The sequence below is a fragment of the Choloepus didactylus genome, chromosome 6, assembly GCF_015220235.1.
Source record: "Choloepus didactylus isolate mChoDid1 chromosome 6, mChoDid1.pri, whole genome shotgun sequence".
NCBI classification, from domain to species: domain Eukaryota; kingdom Metazoa; phylum Chordata; class Mammalia; order Pilosa; family Megalonychidae; genus Choloepus; species Choloepus didactylus.
Window position 1 is genome coordinate 141,317,438 of NC_051312.1, and position 27,170 is coordinate 141,344,607.

The following is a 27,170-nucleotide window of genomic DNA, read 5'->3' on the forward strand; positions in this document are numbered from 1 at the left end:
ACAACACAACTTCCCAAGAAAAGGGGGGTGTCCGCTCACAGCCACCATCCTGGTGGACAGGAAACACTCCTGCCCATCGCCAGCCCCATAGCCCAGAGCTGCCCCAGACAACCCAGTGTGACGGAAGTGCTTCAAATAACAGGCACACACCACAAAACTGGGCGTGGACATTAGCCTTCCCTGCAACCTCAGCTGAATGTCCCAGAGCTGGGAAGGTGGAGCAGTGTGAATTAACAAAGCCCCATTCAGCCATCATTTGAGCAGACTGGGAGCCTCCCTACACAGCCCAGCAGCCCAGAACTGCCCTGGGGGGACGGCACTCACCTGTGACATAGCACAGTCATCCCTCAACAGAGGACCCGGGGTGCACAGCCTGGAAGAGGGGCCCACTTGCAAGTCTCAGGAGCCATACGCCAATACCAAGGACTTGTGGGTCAGTGGCAGAGACAAACTGTGGCAGGACTGAACTGAAGGATTAGACTATTGCAGCAGCTTTAAAACTCTAGGATCATCAGGGAGATTTGATTGTTAGGGCCACCCCCCCTCCCCAACTGCCCAGAAACAAGCCCCACATACAGTGCAGGCAACACCAACTACACACGCAAGCTTGGTACACCAATTGGGCCCCACAAGACTCACTCCCCCACTCACCAAAAGGCTAAGCAGGGGAGAACTGGCTTGTGGAGAACAGGTGGCTCGTGGACGCCACCTGCTGGTTAGTTAGAGAAAGTGTACTCCACGAAGCTGTAGATCTGATAAATTAGAGATAAGGACTTCAATAGGTCTACAAACCCTAAAAGAACCCTATCAAGTTCAGCAAATGCCACGAGGCCAAAAACAACAGAAAATTATAAAGCATATGAAAAAACTAGACGATATGGATAACCCAAGCCCAAGCACCCAAATCAAAAGACCAGAAGAGACACAGCACCTAGAGCAGCTACTCAAAGAACTAAAGATGAACAATGAGACCATAGTACGGGATATGAAGGAAAACAAGAAGACCCTAGAAGAGCATAAAGAAGACATTGCAAGACTAAATAAAAAAATGGATGATCTTATGGAAATTAAAGAAACTGTTGATCAAATTAAAAAGATTCTGGACACTCATAGTACAAGACTAGAGGAAGTTGAACAACGAATCAGTGACCTGGAAGATGACAGAATGGAAAATGAAAGCATAAAAGAAAGAATGGGGAAAAAAAATTGAAAAACTCGAAATGGACCTCAGGGATATGATAGATAATATGAAACGTCCAAATATAAGACTCATTGGTGTCCCAGAAGGGGAAGAAAAGGGTGAAGGTCTAGGAAGAGTATTCAAAGAAATTGTTGGGGAAAACTTCCCAAATCTTCTAAACAACATAAATACACAAATCATAAATGCTCAGCGAACTCCAAATAGAATAAATCCGAAAAAACCCACTCCGAGACATATACTGATCACACTGTCAAACATAGAAGAGAAGGAGCAAGTTGTGAAAGCAGCAAGAGAAAAGCGGTTCACCACATACAAAGGAAACAGTATAAGACTAAGTAGTGACTACTCAGCAGCCACCATGGAGTCAAGAAGGCAGTGGCACGATATATTTAAAATTCTGAGTGAGAGGAATTTCCAGCCAAGAATACTTTATCCAGCAAAGCTCTCCTTCAAATTTGAGGGAGAGCTTAAATTTTTCACAGACAAAGAAATGCTGAGAGAATTTGCTAACAAGAGACCTGCCCTACTGGAGATACTAAAGGGAGCCCTACAGACAGAGAAACAAAGACAGGACAGAGAGACTTGGAGAAAGGTTCAGTACTAAAGAGATTCGGTATGGGTACAATAAAGAATATTAATAGAGAGAGGGAAAAATATGGCAAACATAAACCAAAGGATAAGATGGCCGATTCAAGAAATGCCTTCACGGTTTTAACGTTGAATGTAAATGGATTAAACTCCCCAATTAAAAGATATAGATTCGCAGAATGGATCAAAAAAAATGAACCATCAATATGTTGCATACAAGAGACTCATCTTAGACACAGGGACACAAAGAAACTGAAAGTGAAAGGATGGAAAAAAATATTTCATGCAAGCTACAGCCAAAAGAAAGCAGGTGTAGCAATATTAATCTCAGATAAAATAGACTTCAAATGCAGGGATGTTTTGAGAGACAAAGAAGGCCACTACATACTAATAAAAGGGGCAATTCAGCAAGAAGAAATAACAATCGTAAATGTCTATGCACCCAATCAAGGTGCCACAAAATACATGAGAGAAACACTGGCAAAACTAAAGGAAGCAATTGATGTTTCCACAATAATTGTGGGAGACTTCAACACATCACTCTCTCCTATAGATAGATCAACCAGATAGAAGACCAATAAGGAAATTGAAAACCTAAACAATCTGATAAATGAATTAGATTTAACAGACATCTACAGGACATTACATCCCAAATCACCAGGATACACATACTTTTCTAGTGCTCACGGAACTTTCTCCAGAATAGATCATATGCTGGGACATAAAACAAGCCTCAATAAATTTAAAAAGATTGAAATTATTCAAAGCACATTCTCTGACCACAATGGAATACAATTAGAAGTCAATAACCATCAGAGACTTAGAAAATTCACAAATACCTGGAGGTTAAACAACACACTCCTAAACAATCAGTGGGTTAACGAAGAAATAGCAAGAGAAATTGCTAAATATAGAGATGAATGAAAATGAGAACACAACATACCAAAACCTATGGGATGCAGCAAAAGCAGTGCTAAGGGGGAAATTTATAGCACTGAACGCATATATTAAAAAGGAAGAAAGAGCCAAAATCAAAGAACTAATGGATCAACTGAAGAAGCTAGAAAATGAACAGCAAACCAATCCTAAACCAAGTAGAAGAAAAGAAATAACAAGGATTAAAGCAGAAATAAATGACATAGAGAACAAAAAAACAATAGAGAGGATAAATATCACCAAAAGTTGGTTCTTTGAGAAGATCAACAAGATTGACAAGCCCTTAGCTAGACTGACAAAATGAAAAAGAGAGAAGACCCATATAAACAAAATAATGAATGAAAAAGCTGACATAAATGCAGATCCTGAAGAAATTAAAAGTATTATAAGAGGATATTATGAACAACTGTATGGCAACAATCTGGATAATGTAGAGGAAATGGACAATTTCCTGGAAACATATGAACAACCTAGACTGACCAGAGAAGAAATAGAAGACCTCAACCAACCCATCACAAGCAAAGAGATCCAATCAGTCATCAAAAATCTTCCCACAAATAAATGCCCAGGGCCAGATGGCTTCACAGGGGAATTCTACCAAACTTTCCAGAAAGAACTGACACCAATCTTACTCAAACTCTTTCAAAACATTGAAGAAAATGGAACACTACCTAACTCATTTTATGAAGCTAACATCAATCTAATACCAAAACCAGGCAAAGATGCTACAAAAAAGGAAAACTACCGGCCAATCTCCCTAATGAATATAGATGCAAAAATCCTCAACAAAATACTTGCAAATCGAATCCAAAGACACATTAAAAAAATCATACACCATGACCAAGTGGGGTTCATTCCAGGCATGCAAGGATGGTTCAACATAAGAAAAACAATCAATGTATTACAACACATTAAAAACTCGAAAGGGAAAAATCAATTGATCATCTCAATAGATGCTGAAAAAGCATTTGACAAAATCCAACATCCGTTTTTGATAAAAACACTTCAAAAGGTAGGAATTGAAGGAAACTTCCTCAACATGATAAAGAGCATATATGAAAAACCCACAGCCAGCATAGTACTCAATGGTGAGAGACTGAAAGCCTTCCCTCTAAGATCAGGAACAAGACAAGGATGCCCGCTGTCACCACTGTTATTCAACATTGTGCTGGAAGTGCTAGCCAGGGCAATCCGGCAAGACAAAGAAATAAAAGGCATCCAAATTGGAAAAGAAGAAGTAAAACTGTCATTGTTTGCAGATGATATGATCCTATATCTAGAAAACCCTGGGAAATCGACGATACAGCTACTAGAGCTAATAAACAAATTTAGCAAAGTAGCGGGATACAAGATTAATGCACATAAGTCAGTAATGTTTCTATATGCTAGAAATGAACAAACTGAAGAGACACTCAAGAAAAAGATACCATTTTCAATAGCAACTAAAAAAATCAAATACCTAGGAATAAACTTAACCAAAGATGTAAAAGACCTATACAAAGAAAACGACATAACTCTACTAAAAGAAATAGAAGGGGACCTTAAAAGATGGAAAAATATTCCATGTTCATGGATAGGAAGACTAAATGTCATTAAGATGTCAATTCTACCCAAACTCATCTACAGATTCAATGCAATCCCAATCAAAATTCCAACAACCTACTTTGCAGACTTGGAAAAGCTAGTTATCAAATTTATTTGGAAAGGGAAGATGCCTCGAATTGCTAAAGACACTCTAAAAAAGAAAAACGAAGTGGGAGGACTTACACTCCCTGACTTTGAAGCTTATTATAAAGCCACAGTTGCCAAAACAGCATGGTACTGGCACAAAGATAGACATATAGATCAATGGAATCGAATTGAGAATTCAGAGATAGACCCTCAGATCTATGGCCGACTGATCTTTGATAAGGCCCCCAAAGTCACTGAACTGAGTCATAATGGTCTTTTCAACAAATGGGGCTGGAAGAGTTGGATATCCATATCCAAAAGAATGAAAGAGGACCCCTACCTCACCCCCTACACAAAAATTAACTCAAAATGGACCAAAGATCTCAATATAAAAGAAAGTACCATAAAACTCCTAGAAGATAATGTAGGAAAACATCTTCAAGACCTTGTATTAGGCGGCCACTTCCTAGACTTTACACCCAAAGCACAAGCAACAAAAGAGAAAATAGATAAATGGGAACTCCTCAAGCTTAGAAGTTTCTGCACCTCAAAGGAATTTCTCAAAAAGGTAAAGAGGCAGGCAACTCAATGGGAAAAAATTTTTGGAAACCATGTATCTGACAAAAGACTGATATCTTGCATATATAAAGAAATCCTACAACTCAATGACAATAGTACAGACAGCCCAATTATAAAATGGGCAAAAGATATGAAAAGACAGTTCTCTGAAGAGGAAATACAAATGGCCAAGAAACACATGAAAAAATGTTCAGCTTCACTAGCTATTAGAGAGATGCATATTAAGATCACAATGGGATACCATCTAACACCAGTTAGAATGGCTCCCATTAAACAAACAGGAAACTACAAATGCGGGAGGGGATGTGGAGAAATTGGAACTCTTATTCATTGTTGGTGGAACTGTATAATGGTTCAGCCACTCTGGAAGTCAGTCTGGCAGTTCCTTAGAAAACTAGATATAGAGTTACCATTCGATCCAGCGATTGCACTTTTCGGTATATACCCGGAAGTTCGGAAAGCAGTGACACGAACAGATATCTGCACGCCAACGTTCATAGCAGCATTATTCACAATTGCCAAGAGATGGAAACAACCCAAATGTCCTTCAACAGATGAGTGGATAAATAAAATGTGGTATATACACACGATGGAATACTATGCGGCAGTAAGAAGGAACGAGCTCATGAAACATATGACAACATGGATGAACCTTGAAGACATAATGCTGAGCGAAATAAGCCAGGCACAAAAAGAGAAATATTATATGCTACCACTAATGTGAACTTTTAAAAATGAAAAACAAATGGTTTATAATGTAGAATGTAGGGGAACTAGCAATACAGAGCAATTAAGGAAGGGGGAACAATAATCCAAGAAGAACAGATAAGCTATTTAACGTTCTGGGGATGCCCAGGAATGACTATGGTCTGTTAATTTCTGATGGATATAGTAGGAACAAGTTCACAGAAATGTTGCTATATTATGTAATTTTCTTGGGGTAAAGTAGGAACATGTTGGAAGTTAAGCAGTTATCTTAGGTTAGTTGTCTTTTTCTTACTCCCTTGTTATGGTCTCTTTGAAATGTTCTTTTATTGTACGTTTGTTTTCTTTTTAACTTTTTTTTCATACAGTTGATTTAAAAAAGAAGGGAAAGTTAAAAAAAAAAAAAAAGATGTAGTGCCCCCTTGAGGAGCCTGTGGAGAATGCAGGGGTATTCGCCTACCCCACCTCCATGGTTGCTAACATGACCACAGACATAGGGGACTGGTGGTTTGATGGGTTGAGCCCTCTACCATAAGTTTTACCCTTGGGAAGACGGTTGCTGCAAAGGAGAGGCTAGGCCTCCCTGTATTTGTGCCTAAGAGTCTCCTCCTGAATGCCTCTTTGTTGCTCAGATGTGGCCCTCTCTCTCTGGCTAAGCCAACTTGAAAGGTGAAATCACTGCCCTCCCCCCTACGTGGGATCAGACACCCAGGGAAGTGAATCTCCCTGGCAACGTGGAATATGACTCCCAGGGAGGAATGTAGACCTGGCACCGTGGGACGGAGAACATCTTCTTGACCAAAAGGGGGATGTGAAAGGAAATGAAATAAGCTTCAGTGGCAGAGAGATTCCAAAAGGAGCCGAGAGGTCACTCTGGTGGGCACTCTTATGCACACTTTAGACAACCCTTTTTAGGTTCTAAAGAATTGGGGTAGCTGGTGGTGGATACCTGAAACTATCAAACTACAACCCAGAACCCATGAATCTCGAAGACAGTTGTATAAAAATGTAGCTTATGAGGGGTGACAATGGGATTGGGAAAGCCATAAGGTCCAAACACCACTTTGTCTAGTTTATGGATGGATGTGTAGAAAAGTAGGGGAGGGAAACGGACAGACAAAGGTACCCAGTGTTCTTTTTTGCTTCAATTGCTCTTTTTCACTCTAGTTGTTGTTCTTGTTATTTTTGTGTGTGTGCTAATGAAGGTGTCAGGGATTGATTTAGGTGATGAATGTACAACTATGTAATGGTACTGTAAACAATCGAAAGTACAATTTGTTTTGTATGACTGCGTGGTATGTGAATATATCTCAATAAAATGATGATTTAAAAAAAAAAAAAAAAAAAAAAGAAGGGAAAGTTAAAAAAAAAAAAAGAAAAGAAAAACAAGGAAAAAAAAAAGATGTAGTGCCCCCTTGAGGAGCCTGTGGAGAATGCAGGGGTATTCGCCTACCCCACCTCCATGGTTGCTAACATGACCACAGACATAGGGGACTGGTGGTTTGATGGGTTGAGCCCTCTACCACCGGTTTTACCCTTGGGAAGACAGTTGCTGTAAAGGAGAGGCTAGGCCTCCCTATGGTTGTGCCTAAGAGCCTCCTCCCGAATGCCTCTTTGTTGCTCAGATGTGGCCTTCTCTCTCTAGCTAAGCCAACTTGAAAGGTGAAATCACTGCCCTCCCCACTGCGTGGGATCAGACACCCAGGGGAGTGAATCTCCCTGGCAACGTGGAATATGACTCCCAGGAAGGAATGTAGACCTGGCATCGTGGGACGGAGAACATCTTCTTGACCAAAAGGGGGATGTGAAAGGAAATGAAATAAGCTTCAGTGGCAGAGAGATTCCAAAAGGAGCCGAGAGGTCACTCTGGTGGGCACTCTTATGCACACTTTAGACAACCCTTTTTAGGTTCTAAAGAATTGGGATAGCTGGTGGTGGATACCTGAAACTATCAAACTACAACCCATAACCCATGAATCTCGAAGACAGTTGTATAAAAATGTAGCTTATGAGGGGTGACAATGGGATTGGGAAAGCCATAAGGACCACACTCCACTTTGTCTAGTTTATGGATGGATGAGTAGAAAAATAGGGGAAGGAAACAAACAGACAAAGGTACCCAGTGTTCTTTTTTACTTCAATTGCTCTTTTTCACTCTAATTATTATTCTTGTTATTTTTGTGTGTGTGCTAATGAAGGTGTCAGGGATTGATTTGGGTGATGAATGTACCACTATGTAATGGTACTGCAAACAATCGAAAGTACGATTTGTTTTGTATGACTGCGTGGTATGTGAATATATCTCAATAAAATGAAGATTAAAAAAAAAAAAAAAAAAAGATAAAGCTGGTATCTTAACCACTGGGGTAAAGATGGATTTCTTAAAACATAATGTTGTGGTAACTAATGGTAGTCATTAGGAAAAAGATGAAATTAGATCCACATGTCACTGATGTACATGGGAATAAACTCAAATGGATTAAGGATCAAAGGTAAAAAATGAAATCATACTAGTACTAGAAAAAAACATGGGTAAATTACTCTTCAGCCTTGGTGAAAGAGAATGCTTTTGAACTATGCTTCAGAATGCTCAGGAAGAAAATAATCGAAAAAAAATTTCATTGTAGATAATGAGAGTGAAATCAATTTCTTTTGAAGAAAGAAATTACAACTAAGGAAAACAGAAATCTAGAATGAACCTTATGGTATTTGATTGGACTTTGGAAGTGTCTGTATAAATGCACAGCTTTTAATTTTTATACTGAGTTATATTATTATATTATATTTCTATGCACTATATATAGAAATAAATATAGATGCATATACATGGATGAGTATTCATACATATAGTTCCAAACTTTCTTCTGAGAAATCTTACATTAATGACACCCAGTACAAGGAGCACACCTATAAACCTGAACTTGGCTTTCTAAATACAATTCTCCAATGAGAAGTCACTGAGCCCAGGGCTGAGCAGGGATAATACAAAATGAGCCTGGAACATCCTCTTGTGCCATAAAGTTAAAAAGTTTATAAAAAAGATAGGGCATGTCAATAGGATACAGGTGCCAAACTGAAGGAGCTCTAAGTGGCCAAAGCTAGTAAAATTTGAGTAGCAAAATAAATAATGATTATATTGGATTATAGCCCATAGAATAAAATATGTATCTATGAGCCCATACTGATAAATAAATAATTGACTACATGAAGTGGGGAAGATGGGACAGTTCTTTTTTTATAAAAGAATTCCAATTAATATTGTAGAAGGAATGAGGGGGAAAAAAAACCCTGGACAAACACACAGTAATAAATTTCACAGGTAAAATCCACTATTGGATGCTGAAATCAGTGAGCAAAAGTTTGAGAAGATATAGAATATTAGCATAGTCTCAAAGTATCTCCCCCAAGACATTTAACATGATCATAAGACATGTTGATGTCATCTACCCAGGATATGATGCCCTGAAAAGGATACAACATCACTTCTCTGTTAATCTTGCCAAAAATGCATAATCTTAATCTACTCATGGGAAAACATCAAACAAACTCATGAGAAAACATCAAACAAACTCGAGTTGAATGTCAGTCTATAAAATAATTGACCAATACTCAACAAAAATTTAGAGGTCATTCATGAAAGACTAGGAAAGACTGAAGGCCTGTCACAGGTTGTGGAGGACTAAGGAGATGTAACAATTAAATTCAGTGTTAATAGAAAAATGATATTGGGGAAAAACTAGTGAAATTTGATTATGGTTTATACTTTAGTTAATAGTATGGTAATCAGTGTTAATTTCCTGGTTTTGAATATTTTACTATGGTTAAGCTGTTACCATTAGGGGAAGCTGACTGTAGGTATATGTGAACTCTTTTCTTTTTTCAACTTTTCTGTATGTCTAACATTTCAAGATTTTAAAAAGTGTAGAAAATTGGAAGGAATTGAAGTACTTTAGTATTGAGTATACTCATCCAAGGACAGAGAATTTTTTCATTTATTTAAAGCATTTTTTGTGTCACTTGGCATGCTATCCTTTTAATTTATGTATTCTTTATTTCTTAAGAGCTTATTGAGGTTTAATTTGGATATCATAAAATTAACCTGTTTAAAGGATACATTTCAATGATTTTTAGTAAATTTACAAAGTTGTGCAGCCATTACTGAAATCCAAATTTAGAATACTTCCATCACTCCAGAAAGATTCTTCATGACCATTTACAATCATTCCCCATTCCCACCCCAGTCCCAGGCATTCACTATCAAGTTTCTGTCTCATACATTTCTCTTTTCTGGACATTTCATATAAATGGAATCATACAATATGCCACCTTTTCTGTCTGGCTTCTTTCACTTAGCAAAATGTTTTTGACATCCCTTCATTTTGTGTAAGTGCTGTGTTCCTTTATATTGCTGAATAGTATTCAACTGCATGGATATACACATTTTTGTTTATCTTTTCACCAGTTTGGGGATATTTGAGCTGTTCCCAGGTTTTATCTATTATGAATAATTCTACAATGACCATTCACATCCACACAGTAAACATTCACATGGGCATATGACTTCATTTCTCAGGTAAATTCCTAGGAGTGGTATATCTTGGTCGTATGGTGAATTTATAACTTTTTAAGAAACTTCCAAACTTTTCCAAAATTGGCTGCCCCATTTCACATTCCCACTAGCAATCTCTGAGGGTTTCAGTCTCTCCACATCCAATAACACTTTTCACTTTCTATATTTTCTTATCACAGCCATTCTAGTGGGTGTGAAGAGGGCACATCTAAAACTAAGTGGTTGAAGTATCAGGGAAACATAAGTTCAACTAAGGTGAAGAACATTGTAATATATCGACCTACCCAACACTGGAATGGAATCTCTTGTGAAATAGGGATTATTCCATTAAAAACTCATTCAAGGAGAAGCTACGTAACTTTTTGTCAGAACACCATACATGCTATCACTGCATTGAATAAATTATTGAATTTGAAGAAATTTAAGGTCCTGTGCTATGCATCCTGTTCTATGCTGTGTAAAATAGCAGCTACTTCAAGTGAAGCACCTTGATGATATCTCCATTTTAAATTTGAAGAATGGAGGAATAGAGGAATTAAACACAACAATCTATATCTTTCAGTAATTTGTAATTGACTGGCAGTTTAAACTTAAGTTTACAGTAAACTGAATAAATTTGGCTCCTTGCTAATGCTACTGCCCTTCCGAAAAGTGCTGATGGGACTCCAGAGAAGCTGGGAGATGTTTCTCCCTGTTCCCTCTTGGGGAGATATGACCTATGCACATAGAACACTAAAGTGTTCCAAGGAAGTATGAGCTTAGGTATTCATTAAAGCATATCATAAATACAATTAGGCTTCAGGATTGATAAATCAAAGTGAGAGAAAATATTTGTACAGGGTTCCTAGAGGAAATAAAGTTCAAACTTAACTGTAGCAAAAGATTCGGGAAGGTAGAGAGTTTCAAGTGTGAAGATTGAACGGTGGGGAAATCAGGGAGGGCTTATGAATAATTGAGAAGATAAGACAAACAGCATCCCCAGAGGAGAGGAGTTTCTTTAGAAGGCTGCAGATGATCTAGATATTTTGATAATAATGGAAACATTTCACAATTAGTATTGACTATCAGAATGACATGTAATTTATGCTTTAGGAAGTGGGAGCTGAAAAGGGAGAGCAATAAATTAAGCATGTTGTTTTAGGATGGACACAGCAGTTGTACACAGTATAATTTGATAGATTTAGAGGAGTGAGTAAGAGATGGGAATAAAAGACCATTGTGAAATTCTGAATGAAAATATTCAGAAGCAAGGTTAGGTTAAAAAAAAAAAAACGTGAATTGAAGAAAAAAAGGATAACAGGAAAAAAGCAGTTTAAAGTAAATTTTCACATAATGCAATATCTAATTAGGTTTAGGAGGCAAACAGTGGGAAAGAATCAGAGAGAGCTCTTCTATTTCAATTCTGGCTTGATCAATGGAAAGGCTCAACAAGGCAGAGGCATGCAATTCCCAAAGGCTAAGGAGACAAAGTATTACAGGAACAGCAAGAAATAAACTGCACAGTTGGTCCTGGTAATTATTCAGTCAACTCTCCAAGGCCTCAATGTCACACACTTGAGGGTTTGGGTAGCTGAACTGCTTACTCCCTCTGGGTAAGGGTTGGGAGGGGCTGCTGTGTTCTTAGCTAATATAATAGCACCAATCTCTAGGCAAGGCTCCCCAGAAGACAGATGCACCTCCCTGATAATACCAGGCAATGAGGACTAGCCTACCCACATCTACAACATGGCGGAGTATACTAGGAAGGCAAGGGATTCAAAATTCTGGAATATATGCAAAAATGTATATTCCAGTGCAAGATTTGCAACTCTTCACTGTATAACCATTATTTAGGGGATGCATTTCCCCAAATAATCCTTACTGTCCTCTATGTGCCTCACAAACATTGCTGATCTCACAGGGAGAAAGATTCATTCTGAAGGAATACAGGGCAAGAACATGCCATGATAGGACAAAGCAGTGAATGAATGCTGTGTATCTTCCTCTCACTTACGTGAAAAGACCCAGACGGTGCAGCACAATGGATAATAATATTTCAGGAAAGGTAAATAAATGGCTATTTCTTACATTTGTTAATGTCAGTTTTGTTGCAAGGGGGATAACTAACCCTTGAAGATGGCCATGGAGACAGAGAACTCCAACCAGACTGTGGTGAGCCACTTCTTCCTGGAGGGTCTGATGTACACAGCTGAGCATCCAAGCGTCTTTTTCCTCCTTTTCCTCCTCATCTATAGCATCACCGTGACGGGGAATCTCCTCATTCTCATAACTGTGGGCTGTGACCCTCACCTCTGCTCCCCCATGTACCACTTCCTGGGGCACCTGTCCTTCCTGGATGCGTGTCTGTCCACAGTGACGGTGCCCAAAGTCATGGCAGGTCTCTTGACTCCAGACGGGAAGGTGATCTCCTTTGAGGGCTGTGCCATCCAGCTTTACTGCTTGCACTTCCTGGCCAGTACTGAGTGCTTCCTGTACACAGTCATGGCCTATGATCGCTACCTGGCTATCTGTCAACCCCTGCACTACCCTGTGGCCATGAACAGGAGGATGTGTGCAGGGCTGGCTGGGATCACTTGGGCCATGGGCGCTGGACACTCTGCAATCCATACCTCCCTCACCTTCCACCTGCTCTACTGTGGGCCTCGCCATGTTGCCTACTTCTTCTGTGACATCCCCCCTGTGCTGAAGCTGGCCTGTGCGGACACCGCCATCAATGAAGTCATCATGCTTGCCAACATTGGCATTGTGGCTGCAGGCTGCCTGATCTTCATCGTCACATCCTACGTCATCATCATGGCAGCTGTGTTGCGGATCCGCACAGCCGAGGGCCGGCAGCGTGCCTTCTCCACTTGCACTGCCCACCTCACGGTGGTTCTTCTATACTACATGCCACCTGTCTGCATCTACCTGCAACCTCACTCCAGTGGGGCAGGAGCTGGGGCCCCTGCTGTCTTCTACACAGTGGTCACGCCAATGCTCAACCCTTTCATTTACACTCTGCGGAACAAGGAGGTGAAGCAGGCTCTGCAGAGGCTTCTGTGCCAAGGCCCCCGAGAGTCTACAGCAGGCAGCCCGCCCCCCTGACCGGCAGTGTGAGGCTCTTAATTTGTCCTCCAGGAAAACAAAGAGCCACATGTCAATATAGGGAGGGAGATCTTTCAAGTAGGAGTCAGTATAACTGAGTTTCATCACAGCCACTAACTTCTTTTGCTTCCTCTAGCTAAGTGAACTGCCTCAATGTCTCATTCACAAGCTCTGCATCTGTAAAATGAAAAGACTGTATTAGATGACATCTGGAGGTATGTAAAATGCTGTTTATCTCCTGATTTGTTTTATTAAATTTTTTATTCTTATGAAATGATTTTATTAAATCTATAATTCATGTAAAAGAATACAGATAACATAAATAGAAACAATAAAATCAACCTTCATATACCCACCACCCAATTCAAGGAAAGAAACTACACTTTTCAGGATGATAAAATACAACTTTGAAGAGAAAGGTGACTTGCCCAACTTCACTTAGAAAGTGTCAGAGTTAAGGCTACAACTCATTAGCCTGCTATTTTATTAAATTTGAGTATATAGAGAACACTGCCATCAAGGGGACAACTTAACTATATGTTACAGAAGTTCACATTTTTTAAATAGCAGCCTGAAATCATTAATCACTTGAATATTCATTATTTGAATGCTGTTGCTACTGGGGAAGTTCTTCATTCTATGAAGATATTTGTTCCCCTTGATTACATGCATCATAATCTCCTTTGCATACCACATATTCAGGAGTACTGGTGAACTGCCTCAGAAGTTCCATGCCATATATTGACCAGTTGTAAGATTGCTTAGTCCTGTAAGCACGTACTACCTATAAAGTTATCCTGTTGTAATAATGGTTTTGTTTCTTATCCATTTGAGATATTCCTTAAGTAAAATAGTAGTTTTCCTATGCAGGCTGGGAAAATGATAGTCTTATTAAGTTGCCCTCCTTTGATCAAGAAATTTTTCATTTTAATTACTACTAATTAATTCTCTATTCCCTTTCCCTTTAAATTTCAAGTAAATCTGTAATAGATAAATGCACCAAATCTCCTAAATCTCAAAACCAAACTCAAAGACAGCATTATCCAAAAGAAGCAAACAACTGAGATTAGCACTTTCCTCTTCCCCTACTGAATACAAAACACATTTTCCTACTTGGTAACTCTACCGTGAAAAATTCTTGTGTTCTGTTTTATTTCTAGATTCTGAATACCAGATTCAACAAATATTGTATTTATTTAACCTTATTTGGAACACATAAGAAGTATAAGGGGTCTCTGCTCTTAAAGTTCTTAAAATCTAGTTATGTACATGAAACATTTAATAACAATATAAGGCAGGACAATGATAAGTGCAGCTAACTGGAAACCCCCACTCACCAGGCTTGTCTTTTCTTGACCTGACTCAACTGCATTTTTACCAGAGTATTTATCAAAATTCTTTAGTATTGCAGCTGCTGGACATGGTGGTAACTGTTGGGACAAACAAGCTAACCAAAAAAACTTAAAAGGGAAAGTTTGGATATGAAATGCCTATGAGAGGCTTTGAAAAGCTTTGAAAAGCTCTAGATTCCTGGGAATCTAGAAGGCCAAATGCATTCTAAGGAAAGGTCTTTCTAATTTCTCAGGAAAAAAGAAGTCCTAATTTCTCACTCTGGCTGTCTTCAAGGCTGTGTTCAAACAGGAAGTGAAGGCTAAAGAAGAGTTGTAAACTGTCATTTGCCCTAACACACACAGAGCAATTTGACAAAGGCTTGGAGACTTCTTGGTTCAGGATATTTAAGGAAAACTGTCCAGTCATTGACGTTTATAATGGCCTTAGCCAAAGTATCTTTTATTGACCTTTCACCTGGTTCTTGTTTTATCCTAGTACAACATATTTCCCCCATCTGAATATGAATGTTTAGCCCATCAATATTTGTCTGTACTTCTTTTCAATTATCTATTTGTGGTAGGGATCACTCAGAAAGAAATCATCTATCCACTTTCTAACATCAGATTTAAGTTTGCATTTTCTAGAATTTTATATAAATGGAATAATTTAGTATGTACTTTTCTCTGTGTTAATTCTTTCTTAAGCATAACAATGAGATTCATTTATGATAATTGTGCATCAATAGTTTGTTCTGTTTTATTGTTCACTAGTATTCCATTGTATAGATATACCCCAGTTTATTTATTCATTCACCTTTGACAGACATATTGGATGTTTCAAGCGTTTGTCTTGAAATAGTTTAAAGAGTTTACAAATAAAGCTGTTAATAACATCTGTGTACAAGAGTTTATGTGGCCATGTGTTTTCATTTCTCATGAAATGAAATACCTAGGAGTGAAATGGCTTGATCATATAGTAGGAATACATTTAGCAATTTAAGAATTTACCAAAATATTTTCCAAAGTGATTTACCATTGCATATTCCCACCAGTACTCAGTACTGTATACGAGTTCCAATCGTTCCACATCCTTTTCAAATCTTGGTATTGCCAAGCTTTTAAATTTTAGACATTCTAATAACTGCGTAGTGGCATTTCATTGAGGCTTTAATTGGCATTTCTCTAATGGCTAATGATGCTAAATATATTGCTATATGATTATTTGTCCTCTGTATATCTTCAATGGAGAAGTGTCTCTTCAGATCTTTTGCCCATTTCATAATTGAGTGATAAGTCATTTTACTGTTGTTTTTTAATTAGAGACATTGTAGGTACAGTATACAGAAAAATCATGCAGAAAATACAGAGCTCTCATATACCTCAGTACATTTTTGCCCAATCTGCAGGTTTTTTTTTTCATTCTCTGAATAATATCTTTTGAAGAACAGAAGTTGTTAATATTGATAAAGTCTTATTTACCAATTATTTTCTTATATTCATTGTACTGTTGGTTTGTATCTAAGAAACCTTTGCCTAACCCAGGGTCATATAGATCATCCTGTTTTCTTCCAGAAGTTTTATAGTTTTAGGTTTTACATGTAAATTTGTGCTACATTTTAAGTTAAATGTAGTATATGACATGAGGTATAGCTCAAAGTTTATCTTTTATCTTTTCTGCATATGTGTGTCCAATTCCAGAAACATTTGCTGAAAAGACAGTGTTTTCTCTATTACATTGCCTGTGCACAGTTGTAAAAAATCAATTGCTGAATTGGGTCAATTTCTGGGCATTATGTGTACTTTGTTTTTTACACCAATATCACAATGTCTTGTTTATTGAAGCTTTATAATAAGTCTTGAGGCCAAGTATAAGTATTCTTTGACTTTCCTTTTCAAATTTGCTTTGGGTTCTCTAGGTCTGCTGCATTTCCATGTGAATTTCAGAATAATCTTGTCAATTTATATAATAACATCTACTGGAATTTTGGGATTGTATTGACTCTATAGATGGATACGGAGAGAATTTACAACCTAACAATATTGGGTCCTCCAATTCATGGAAACATCTCTCAATTTGTTTAGGCCTTCATTAATCTGACTCAGCAAAGTTACTAGATTTAAGTGTGTAGTCCTTGAACAGATTTTGTCAGATTTATCCCTAAATATTTCATAGTTTTAATGGTATTGTAAATGATCTTTTTTATTTCAATCTGGCTTGTACATGGTAATCAATTTCATATAAGGATCCTGTATACTGAAAGCTTGCTAAACTCACTGATTAGTTCTACTAATAAGTACATTCCATAAGACTTTCTGTGTGGACCATCTTGTCTGCAAATAATAGTACTTTTACTTCTGCCTTTCCTATCCAGATGTCTTTTATTTCTTGTCTTTGCCTTATTGCCCTTGCTAGAACCTCCAGTGTAATGAATATAATTGAGACAAGCAGACATCCTTGCCTTATTCTTGGTCTTAGGGGGAAAGCATTTAGCCTTTAATGGTTAAGTATGATCTTGGCTCTATGATTTTCAGAGATGCTCTTTATCAAGTTGAGGAATTTCCCTTATATTTCTAATTATCTGAGAGGTTTTATCAGGAATGTATGTTAGATATTGTCCATTGCTTTTTCTATTTCTATTGAGATGATCATATGGATTTTCTTTTTAAGGCTGTTAATATCATAAATAACAATGTTTGATTTTTGATGTTAAACTAATCTGCATTCTTGGAATAAACCCCAAATAGTCATCTTGTATTATACCTTAAATATTGTTGGATTTAACTTGCTAAAATTTTGTTAAGGATTTTTTAACATTTTATTGTAATAACATACAGACAACTCAATTTTTTCCAATTTGACCACTTTCAAGTGTACACTTCAGTAGTATTACTACTTCTGTAATATTGTAGTACCATCACCAATACCCATTACTATAACTTTTTCATCATTTCAAACAGAAACTGTGCACCTATTAAGTGGTAACTCTCTTCCCACCTCTGCCCACTCCCAGTCCCTTGTAAACTATAATCCACTCTCTGTCTCTATGAAATTTGTTTCTTTTCGGTATTTCATACATGTGAGATCTACAATACTGTCTTTTTGTATCTGGCTTAATTTACTCAACATGATGGCTTCCATGTTCATCCATGTTGCAACATACATCAGAACTTCATTCCTTTTTACAGCTGAATAATATTCCCATTGTATGTGTATATCACATTTTGAAAAATCCTTTCATCTCTTGTTGGACACTTGGGTTGCGTATGCCTTTTGGCTGTTGTGAATAATGCTGCTATAATTACTGGTGTACAAATACCTGTTTAAATCCCTGCTTTCAATCTTTTGATTATATACCAAAAAGTGGGATTGCCAGGTAAGATGGTAATTCAATTTTAAACTTTATGAGGAACCACCAGACTTACTTCCATAGTGCCTGTACCATTTTACAATGCCACCAGCAATGTAAAAGGGTTCCCATTTCTCTGCATCCTCACCAACACTTACTATTTTCTGTTTGTTTGTTTTTTTAAATAATAAACACCTAGTGAGAGGGAAGTGGTATCTCATTGTGGTTTTGATTTGCATTTCCTTCATGACCACCAATGTTAAGCATCTTTCTATGTGTTTAATGGCCATTCGTATATCTTCTCTGGAGAACTCTCTATTCAAGTCCTTTGCCCATTTTTAAATTTAGTTATTTATCTCTTTATTGTTGAGTTGTAGCAGTTTTTTATACATTCTGGATATTAAACCTTTATCAGATAAGTGGCTAGCAATTATTTTCTCCCATTCTGTAGGTTGTCTTTTCACTTTCTTGAAGGTGTCTTTGACATTCAAAAGTTTTCAATTTTGATGAAGTCCATTTTACCTATTTTTGTTGTTGTTTCTCCCTTGCTGAGAGATTGCATAATGTTTTCTTTCAGAGCTTGCTCTATGTCTGGTGTTTGCCAGTCTGGGTGCAGTGACTTGTATGGGTAATAGGCACTCACAGCAGGGTAAAAGGAGATAATCCACCAGGTGTAGCTTATTTTTTAACCTCTAAAAGTGACCCAGATGTTTCAATTGCTTCATTTGGTAGCTATAATCTCCACTTCCTGGTTGCTTTAGCAATTGATATGTAATTAACATGGCAATGGGAGAAGGGATTATCCTCTACCCCATGGAATGTGACCCCATCTATGGGAGGCCAGTGTCTGGTTTTGGAGCACAAGTCAAAGCCTTTGGTAACTACTGTAGCCAGTGATGGGCATGAGGCAATCCCTCTGTGTGTGCCCACTCCACCAAGGCAGAGGAGTCTCTGAGGCCTGAGGTGCTATGGGCCCAGACCACCAGTTGATAGGGAGGCTTTGGAGGGACCTGGGTGGATGAACAGTCTCCAAGGCATCCACCAGGTATGCTGTGTACAAATGAATCTTAGGTAGTTTTCGGCAGTGTCATTGACCCATGACTCCAGTGCAGTGAGTTGAGCATGTGCGAAAATGGGTCAGGCTGTGAGCTGTTTCCAAATCTGAAGCCCCCCACAAGGGCCTTCCTTGTGTGAGAAAATTATTTTGTTCCCATTGGCCTGACTCCCCTGCAAGCCTTTTGGCCACCACCCAAGAATCAGTGAAGGTTTGGAGATTGGGCAACTATTGCATACTGGAGAGCTAACTAGACCATTTATTTCCAGCTCTGCCAACTGTAGAGACCACAAATAGCCATCTTGGGTAAGCTGGGTGTTTGAGGCTGGTGAAATGCCATGGCCCTCCAGTGAGTTGTGCTGTGTGCAATGAGAGCCTGGCCTCAGTGAGACATACCAACTCCCTTTCCATGTCAGACAGTTGGTCCCAGGAGGCTCCCCACTTGCTAGAGGTGGGGACAGTGGGGATGCACCAGCATCTTAAGGTCCATGGGAAAAGGGCTGAGCATGGGGGAAGCCACATCCTCCTGTAATTTGGAAAGGCCCTTTTTGTCAGGTTTAGTCCTTTCTTGTAGGTACTATTTCCATGTTACCAGGGAGGCTTCAGTGGCTTTGCTGACCTCCTGCTGGGAATTACCCCTCATCCATGACATTATGTGAATCTATGTGAGTCAGCTGACCAGTTGTGGCTCTGGAGGCACCTCCGTTTGGAGAAGAACCCAATGAGCAGCCAGGATTTGCCACGCTTTGTCCAAGGACTCCGAGAAACATATTCAGAGGTAGCCAAAGCCTCTGATCTAAAATCTGCTCCCAGTGGGACAAGGGGCATGGCTTGGGAAATGACTTGTGTCAATACTGAGGCACAGTGCTGGGGCTTTCCCTAGTGGAAAGCAACAGATATATGTGTGATCCTGTATTTGAGGTATAATGAGAGTACAACCTCCAGAACAGGAATAATCCTAATAAATGTAGTACATGTCTTAGTGTCTTAAATTGGCTTGTGCTTAATGGTGGTGGGAATCTATCTGCTCTTAGAGGACTGGATGATGCCCAGGAATTTAACAGTGTCTGATGACCATTGTATTTTATGAGGCACTATCTCCCGGTCTCATTTCTGTAAATGATGCATGAGTGTGGCTAGGTTCTCAGAGGCCTTCTTTACAGCCACTCCTTAATCAAATGTCAGCTATTTCATGCCAGTATTAAGCAGTTTTATATAGATTGTTTGTTGAGGTCTTGGTGGCAATGGTTAAGAATTTTTTTATTTTATTTAATTTTTTCTGTATTGGCACTAAGTAGATCCTGTTGGCCAAATCAGTCACAGCAAAGCAATTGTGCTCCTGTGTGTATCTTTTATAATTAGAGGATGTTAGAAATAGGAAACAGGAGCTTTGATGGGCAGACCCTGTACATTAAGGTTTGTATAATTGATGGTTCATCACCCTTCATTCATGGAAGCTTTTAAGAATTGGTCAAACAGGGCTATTGTATGGGGTAATGGTAACTATAATAATTGCCTCTTTGGGAGATCTTGGATTATAGGCTGGAACCCCACAGTAACTTTTTCAGGTTATAGTGCAGCGTTTATCACTTGATTGGCAGGGGCAGTTCCATAGGGGTCCCATTTGACATGGCCCACCAAGGGAGTGAAGGATTTGATCTTATTCTAGGCGACATGTTAAAGCATCAATACCTACAGCTGGGAAAGTAAAAGCAAACGGTGCCACCACTAGAGGTAGGTGTTTGAAAAGAATTGTTCCAATAGTCACAACTCCCAGGGCACTAGTGTCCAGGCCTTTGATATGCAGGAGACGAGGTAGGGGTGCCTCCAGGAGAGGGGTTATGTGCTCCCACCCCGGGGCAGGAGAAACCAGGATTGTGACTTTGAAATGTGTCACTGTTACTGTTTGCTAATGCTGCCCACTATGCAAAACACCAGAAATGGATTGGCTTTTATAAAGGGGGGTTATTTGCTTACAGAGTTACAGTCTTAAGGCCATAAAGTGTCCAAGGTAGGGCATCAACAAAGGTACCTTCACTGAGGGTTGGCTGATGGCATCCGTACACCTCTGTTAGCTGGGAAGGCACGTGGCTGGCACCTGCTTGCTCCCAGGTTGTGTTTCAAAATGGCATTCTCCAAATGTTTTGTCGTCTCTTAGCTGCAGCTCCTTTCCAAAATGTCACTTTTAGCTGCTCTGAGGTCCTTGTCTGTGAACTCCTTTATAGGACTCCATTGATCCAATTAACACCCACCTTCATGGAAATTATCCAATCAAATGTTTCACTCACCGTTGATTGAGTCACATCTCCATGGAAACAATCAAAGAATTCCAATCTAATCAACACTAATATGTCTGCCCCCACAAGATTGCATCAAAGATAATGGTGTTTGGGGGGACATAATACATTCAAACTGGCACAGTCACCTTCCTGTCCAGCCCAAAGCTCCACCCTATCCATAGTCCTGCAGATAGAATAAACCAAGCCCATATGGTAGAACAGGGTTGCCCCGTAATTTGTGGGGAGGGTTTCCATGTAAGAAAATTTTCCATGGCTCAGTGTCAAAGGGGGCCTCCTCAGGACTGGAGGCAAATTCCAGTCCTCTTTATTTTTTTATTAGAGAAGTTGTGAGTTTATAAAACAATCATGCATAAAATACAGGGTTCCCATATACCACCCCACCACCAAAACCTTGTATTGGTGTGGAACGTTTGTTACGATTGATGACAGCACTTTTTTGTAAACGTATTATTTTTTTAACAGTAGTTACCTTTGTTACAATTGTTGAAAGATTACTAAAATTTAACTATTATCTATCATCCATAATTTACAGTAGGTGTATTTTTCCAATATATCATCCTATTATTAACACCATGTATTAGTACCATATATCTGTTATAATTCATGAAAGAATATTCTTATGTCCTTGTATTATTAATGATAGTCCATCATCTACAATAGGGTTCACTGTGTTGTACAGTCCTGTGTCTTATCTTTTGATTTTTGTTCCAGAAATATATACATCCTAAAGTTTCCCCCTTTTAACCACATTCACCTCAATAATTCAGTGGTATTGATCACACTCACAAAAATGTGCTACCATCACCAACATTCATTGCCAAACCTTTACCATCAACCAGATAGAAATTCTGTAAAAGTTAAGTATTAACTCCCCATTCTCTAACCCCACTCTATATCCTGGTAACTTATATTCTAGATTCTAACTCTATGAATTTGCTTATTATAATTAGTTCATATCAATGAGATAATAAAATATTTATCCTTTTGTTTCTGACTTATTTCACTCAACAAAACGTTCTTGAGGTTCATCCCTGTTGTCACAACTTCAATCCTTTTTATGGCTGAATAATATTTCATTGTATGTGTACCACATTTTGTTTATTCATTTATCAGTTAATGGACACTTGGGGTGGCTCCATCTATTGGCAATTGTGAATAATGCTGCCATGAACATCAGTGTGGAAAAATCAGTTCCAGTCACTGTTTTCAGATCCTCTGGATATATACCTAGAAGCTAGTTTGGCAGATCATATGGTAATTCTATATTTAGGTTCCTGAGGACCTAAGTTTGACAAAACTATCTTCTTCATCAGCTGCACCATTTTACATTCCCAAAGGCAGTGAATGAGTGTTGCCATTTCCCCACAACTTATCCAGCACTTGTAGTTTTGTGTTTTTTAATAGTGGCCATTCTAGTGGGTGTGAAATATCTCACTGTGGTTTTGATTTGCCTTTCCATAATAGCTAGTGGTGTCAAGCATCTTGTCATGTGCTTTTTAGCCATTTGTATTTCTCTTTGGAGAAATGTTTATACAAGTCTTTTGCCCATTTTTAAATTGGGTTGTTTGCCTTTTAATTGTTGAGTTGTAGGATTTCTTTATATATTCTCTATAATAAACTCTTATGAGAAATGTGATTTCCAAATATTTTATCCCATTTAGTAGAATGTCTTTTCACTTTCATGACAAAGTCTTTGATGTACAAAAGTTTTTAATTTTGAGGAGGCTGATTTATCTCCTTTTTTTTCATTGCTTGGGCTTTGACTGTAAAGTCTAAGAAACCATTACCTACCACAAGAACTTGAAGATGCTCCCCTACATTTTCTTCTAGGGGTTTTATAGTCCTGGTTCTTATATATAGGTCTTTGATCCATTTTGTATAAGGTATGAGATAGGGGTCCTGTTTTGTTCTTATATGTATGGATGTCCAGTTCTCCCTTCACCATTTGTTGAAGAGACTGTTCCTTTCTCAGTTGAGTAGATTTGGCAGCCTTGTCAAACATCAGTTAGCCACGGATGTGAGGGTCTATTTCTGAACTATTAATTTGATTTCATTGATCAACATATCTATCCTCATGCCAGTATCATGCTGTTTACTACTGATGTTTGTAATATGCCTTAAAGTCAGAAGTGTAAGTCCTCCCTCTTTGTTCTTTTTCAAGATATTTTTGGCTATTTGGGGCCCCTTACCCTTCCAAATAACTTTGATAATTGGCTTTTCCATTTCTGCAAAGTAGGCTGTTGGAATTTTCATTGGGATTGTGTAGACTCTACAAATCAATTTGAGTAGAATTGACATCTACTGATATTTAGTCTTCCACCCCATGAAAGCAGAATTTTCTTCCATTTATTTAGGTCTTCTTTGATTTCTTTAGCAATATTTTTTAGTTCTTTATGTACAAGTCCATTATATCCTTGTCTAAATTTGTTCCTAGATATTTGATTCTTTCCATTTCTATTGTAAATGGAATTTTTTCTTGATTTCATCCTCAGATTGCTCATTACTAGTATATAGAAATAATACTGATTTTTCTGTGCTGATTTTGTACCCCACCACTTTGCTGAATTTATTTATTAGCTCTACTATCTTAGATTTTTGGGGACTTTCTGTATACAGAATCATGTCATCTGCAAACAGTGAAAATGTTACTTTTTCCTTTCCAGTTTGGATGCCTTTTATTTCTTTTTCTGACCTAACTGCTCTGGCTGGAACTTCTGGCATGATATTGAATAACAGTGGTGAGAGTGTGCATCCTTGTCTTGTTTCAGATTTTAGAGGGGAAGGTTTCAGTCTTTCACCATTGAATACAATGTTAGCTGTGGGTTTTTCAAATTGCCATTTATCATCCTGAGGAAGTTTCTTCCTTTTACCATTTTTTGAAGTACTTTTATCGAGAAAGGATGCTGAATTTTTTAAAATGCCTTTTCTGGATCAATTAAGATGGTCATATGTTTTCTTCCCCTTCATTTTTTTTATTATGGTATGTTACATTAATTGATTTTCTTGTGTGGAATCACCCTTGCATATCTGGGATAAAAAAAACACTTGATCATGGTGTATAATTTGCTGATTTGATTGTCAAGTATTTAGTTGAGGATTTTTGCATCAATTACATAAGAGAAATTGGTCTGAAATTTTCTTTTCTTTTAGTACCTTCATTTTGCTTTCTTATTAGGGTGATCTTGGACTCACAGAATGAGTCTGGTAGTGTTCCCTCCTCTTCAATTTTTTGGAAGAGTTTGAGCAGGACTGGTATTAATTCCTCTTGGAATATTTAGTACAATTCACCTGTGAAGCCATCTGGTCCTGGGCTTTTCTTTGTTGGCAGGTTTTTGATGATTGATTCAATCTCTTTACTTGTAATGTGTCTGTTGTTGTCTACTTCTTCTAGAGTCAGTGTAGGTTATTTGTGTGTTTCTTGGAATTAGTCCATTTCATCTAGGGTGTCTAATTTGTTGGCATACAGTTGTTCAAAGTATCCTCTTATGAACCTTTTTTATTTCTGTGGAGTCAGTAGTAATGCCCCACCCTGTCATTTCTGATTGTATTTATTTGCTTCTTCTATTTTTTTTTAATCTGTATCAATCTAACTAAGGATTTGTCAATTTTATTGATCTCCTCAAAGAACCAACTTTGGTTTTGTTGATTCTGTTGTTTTTTATTCCTAATTTCCTTTATTCCTGCTTTAATCTTTGTTATTTCTTTCTTTGTGCTTTTTTGGAAATAGTTTGCTGTTCTTTTTCTAGTTTGTCCAGGTGTGTAGTTAGGTCTTTGATTTTAGCTCTTTCTTCTTTTTAAATGTAGGTCTTTAAGGCTATAAAATTTCCCTCTCAGCAGTGCCTTCACTGCACCCCATAAGTTTTGATATGTTGTATTGTTTTCATTCATATTGAGATATGAATTTCCCTTGCAATGTCTTCTTTGACCCACTGATTGTTTAAGAGTGTGTTATTTCGCTTCCACATACTTTTTAATTTTCCAAATCTCTGCCTGTTATTGATTTTGAGCTTCATGCTATTGTGGTCAGAGAAAATGCTTTGTATAATTTGAATCGTTTTAAATGTTGAGATAACTTTTGTGACCCAACATGTGATCTATCCATGAGAAGTATGTACATCCTGCTGTTTGGGGCTACAATATTCTGTAAGTGCCTCTTAGGTCTAGTTCATTTATTATATTATCCAAGTTATCTGTTTCCTTAATGATCTTCTGTCTAGATGTTATATCTATTGTTGAGAGTGGTGTATTAAGTCTCCAACTATTAGTGTACAGACTTCTAGTTCTCCCTTCAGTTGTACCAATGTTTGCCTCTTGTATTTTGGGGCACCCTGGTTAAGTGCATAAATATTTATGATTGCTATTTCTCCTTTGTGGGTTGCCCCTTTTATTAATATATAATGTCCTTCTTTGTCTCTTACAACAGATTTGCTTTTAGAGTCTATTTTTTCCAGTATTAGTATAGCTACCCCAGCTTGTTTTTGGTTACTATTTGCATGGGATATCTTTTTCCAACCTTTCACTTACAACCAATTTGTGTCTTCGGGTCTAAAGTAAGTCTCTTGTAAACAACATACAATTGGATCATGCTTTTTTTCTATTCTGCCAATCTGTGTCTTTTGATAGAGGAGTTTAATCCATTAACATTCAGTATTACTGTTAAGGCAATACTCCCTCAGCCATTTTCACTTTCGTCTTAATATGTAAAGTTTTTTTCTCTTTTTTTACCCTTTTAGTTACCCTTACTGATAATCTTCATTTTCTCACATTACTCCAAGCCACTCTCTCCTGTCTTTTTCTTTTAGACCACAGAACTCCCTTTAGTATTTCTTGTAAGGCAGAGCTTTTGTTGACCAACTCCCTCAGCTTCTGTTTATCTGTGAATATTTTAAATTCTCCCTCATTTTTGAAGGGCAGTTTTGCCAGATAAAGAATTCTTATCTGGCAGTGTTTCTCCTTCAGTACCTAAAATGTATCATACTGCTGTCTTCTGGCTTCCATGGTTTCTGATGATAAATTGGCACTTAGTATTATTGAGGAACCCTGTATGTGGTGAATCTCTTTTTTCTTGCTGCTTTCAGTTCTCTCTTTTTCTTTGGCATCTGATATTCTGATTAGTATGCATCCTGGAGTAGGTCTGTTTGGGTTTATTCTGTTAGGAGTATGTTGCATTTCTTGGACATGTGTATTTATGTCTTTCATAAGAGTTGGGAAATTTTCAGCCGTTATTTCCTCAAATATTCTTTCTGCCCCTTTTCCCTTCTATTCTCCTTCCAGAATACTCATGACATTTATGTTTGTGCACTTCATGCTACGACTCAAATCCCTGAGACCCTGCTCAATTTTTCTCTACTCTTCTCTATCTGTTCTTCTGTCTGTAAGAATTCAATTGTCCTATCCTCTAGCTCACTGATTCTTTATTTCACCTGTTCAAATCTGCTGTTTTATGCCTTCATTGTATTTTTAATCTCTGCTGTGGTGCCTTTCATCCCTCTAAGTTATTTATGTCTTTATACTTTCAAATTCTTCTTTATGCTCATACAATGTCTTGCTAATATCCTTTATCTCTTTAGCTATAGTTTTCTTCATCCCCTTGAGTTGATTTAGGAAATTTGTTTGATAATCTTTGATAAGTTGTGCCAAATTCTATGTCTTCTCTGAAGTTTTTATTTGTTCTCTTGACTAGATCATACCTTCCTTTTTCTTAGTATGGTTTTAATTTTTGCTGATGTCTAGGCCTCTGCTTATCTTGATGAGTTTACTCAAGGTCAGCTTCTCTCTCATGCCTAGGGTTTAATTGTTGATTG

General features: G+C 38.0%; 1 protein-coding gene across 1 annotated transcript; it reads left to right on the top strand.

The window, feature by feature from the left end:
- The first annotated feature begins 12,365 nt into the window (after positions 1-12,365).
- On the top strand, positions 12,366-13,334 carry LOC119538491 (olfactory receptor 10S1). Its single transcript, XM_037841454.1, has one exon. The coding sequence runs from the start codon at positions 12,366-12,368 to the stop codon at positions 13,332-13,334; it is 969 nt and encodes a 322-aa protein (XP_037697382.1).
- Positions 13,335-27,170: the final 13,836 nt, after the last annotated feature.

Coding starts and splice junctions, on each gene's coding strand:
- LOC119538491 (XM_037841454.1), top strand. CDS start 12,366: ATGGCCATGGAGACAGAGAACTCCAACCAGACTGTGGTGAGCCACTTC.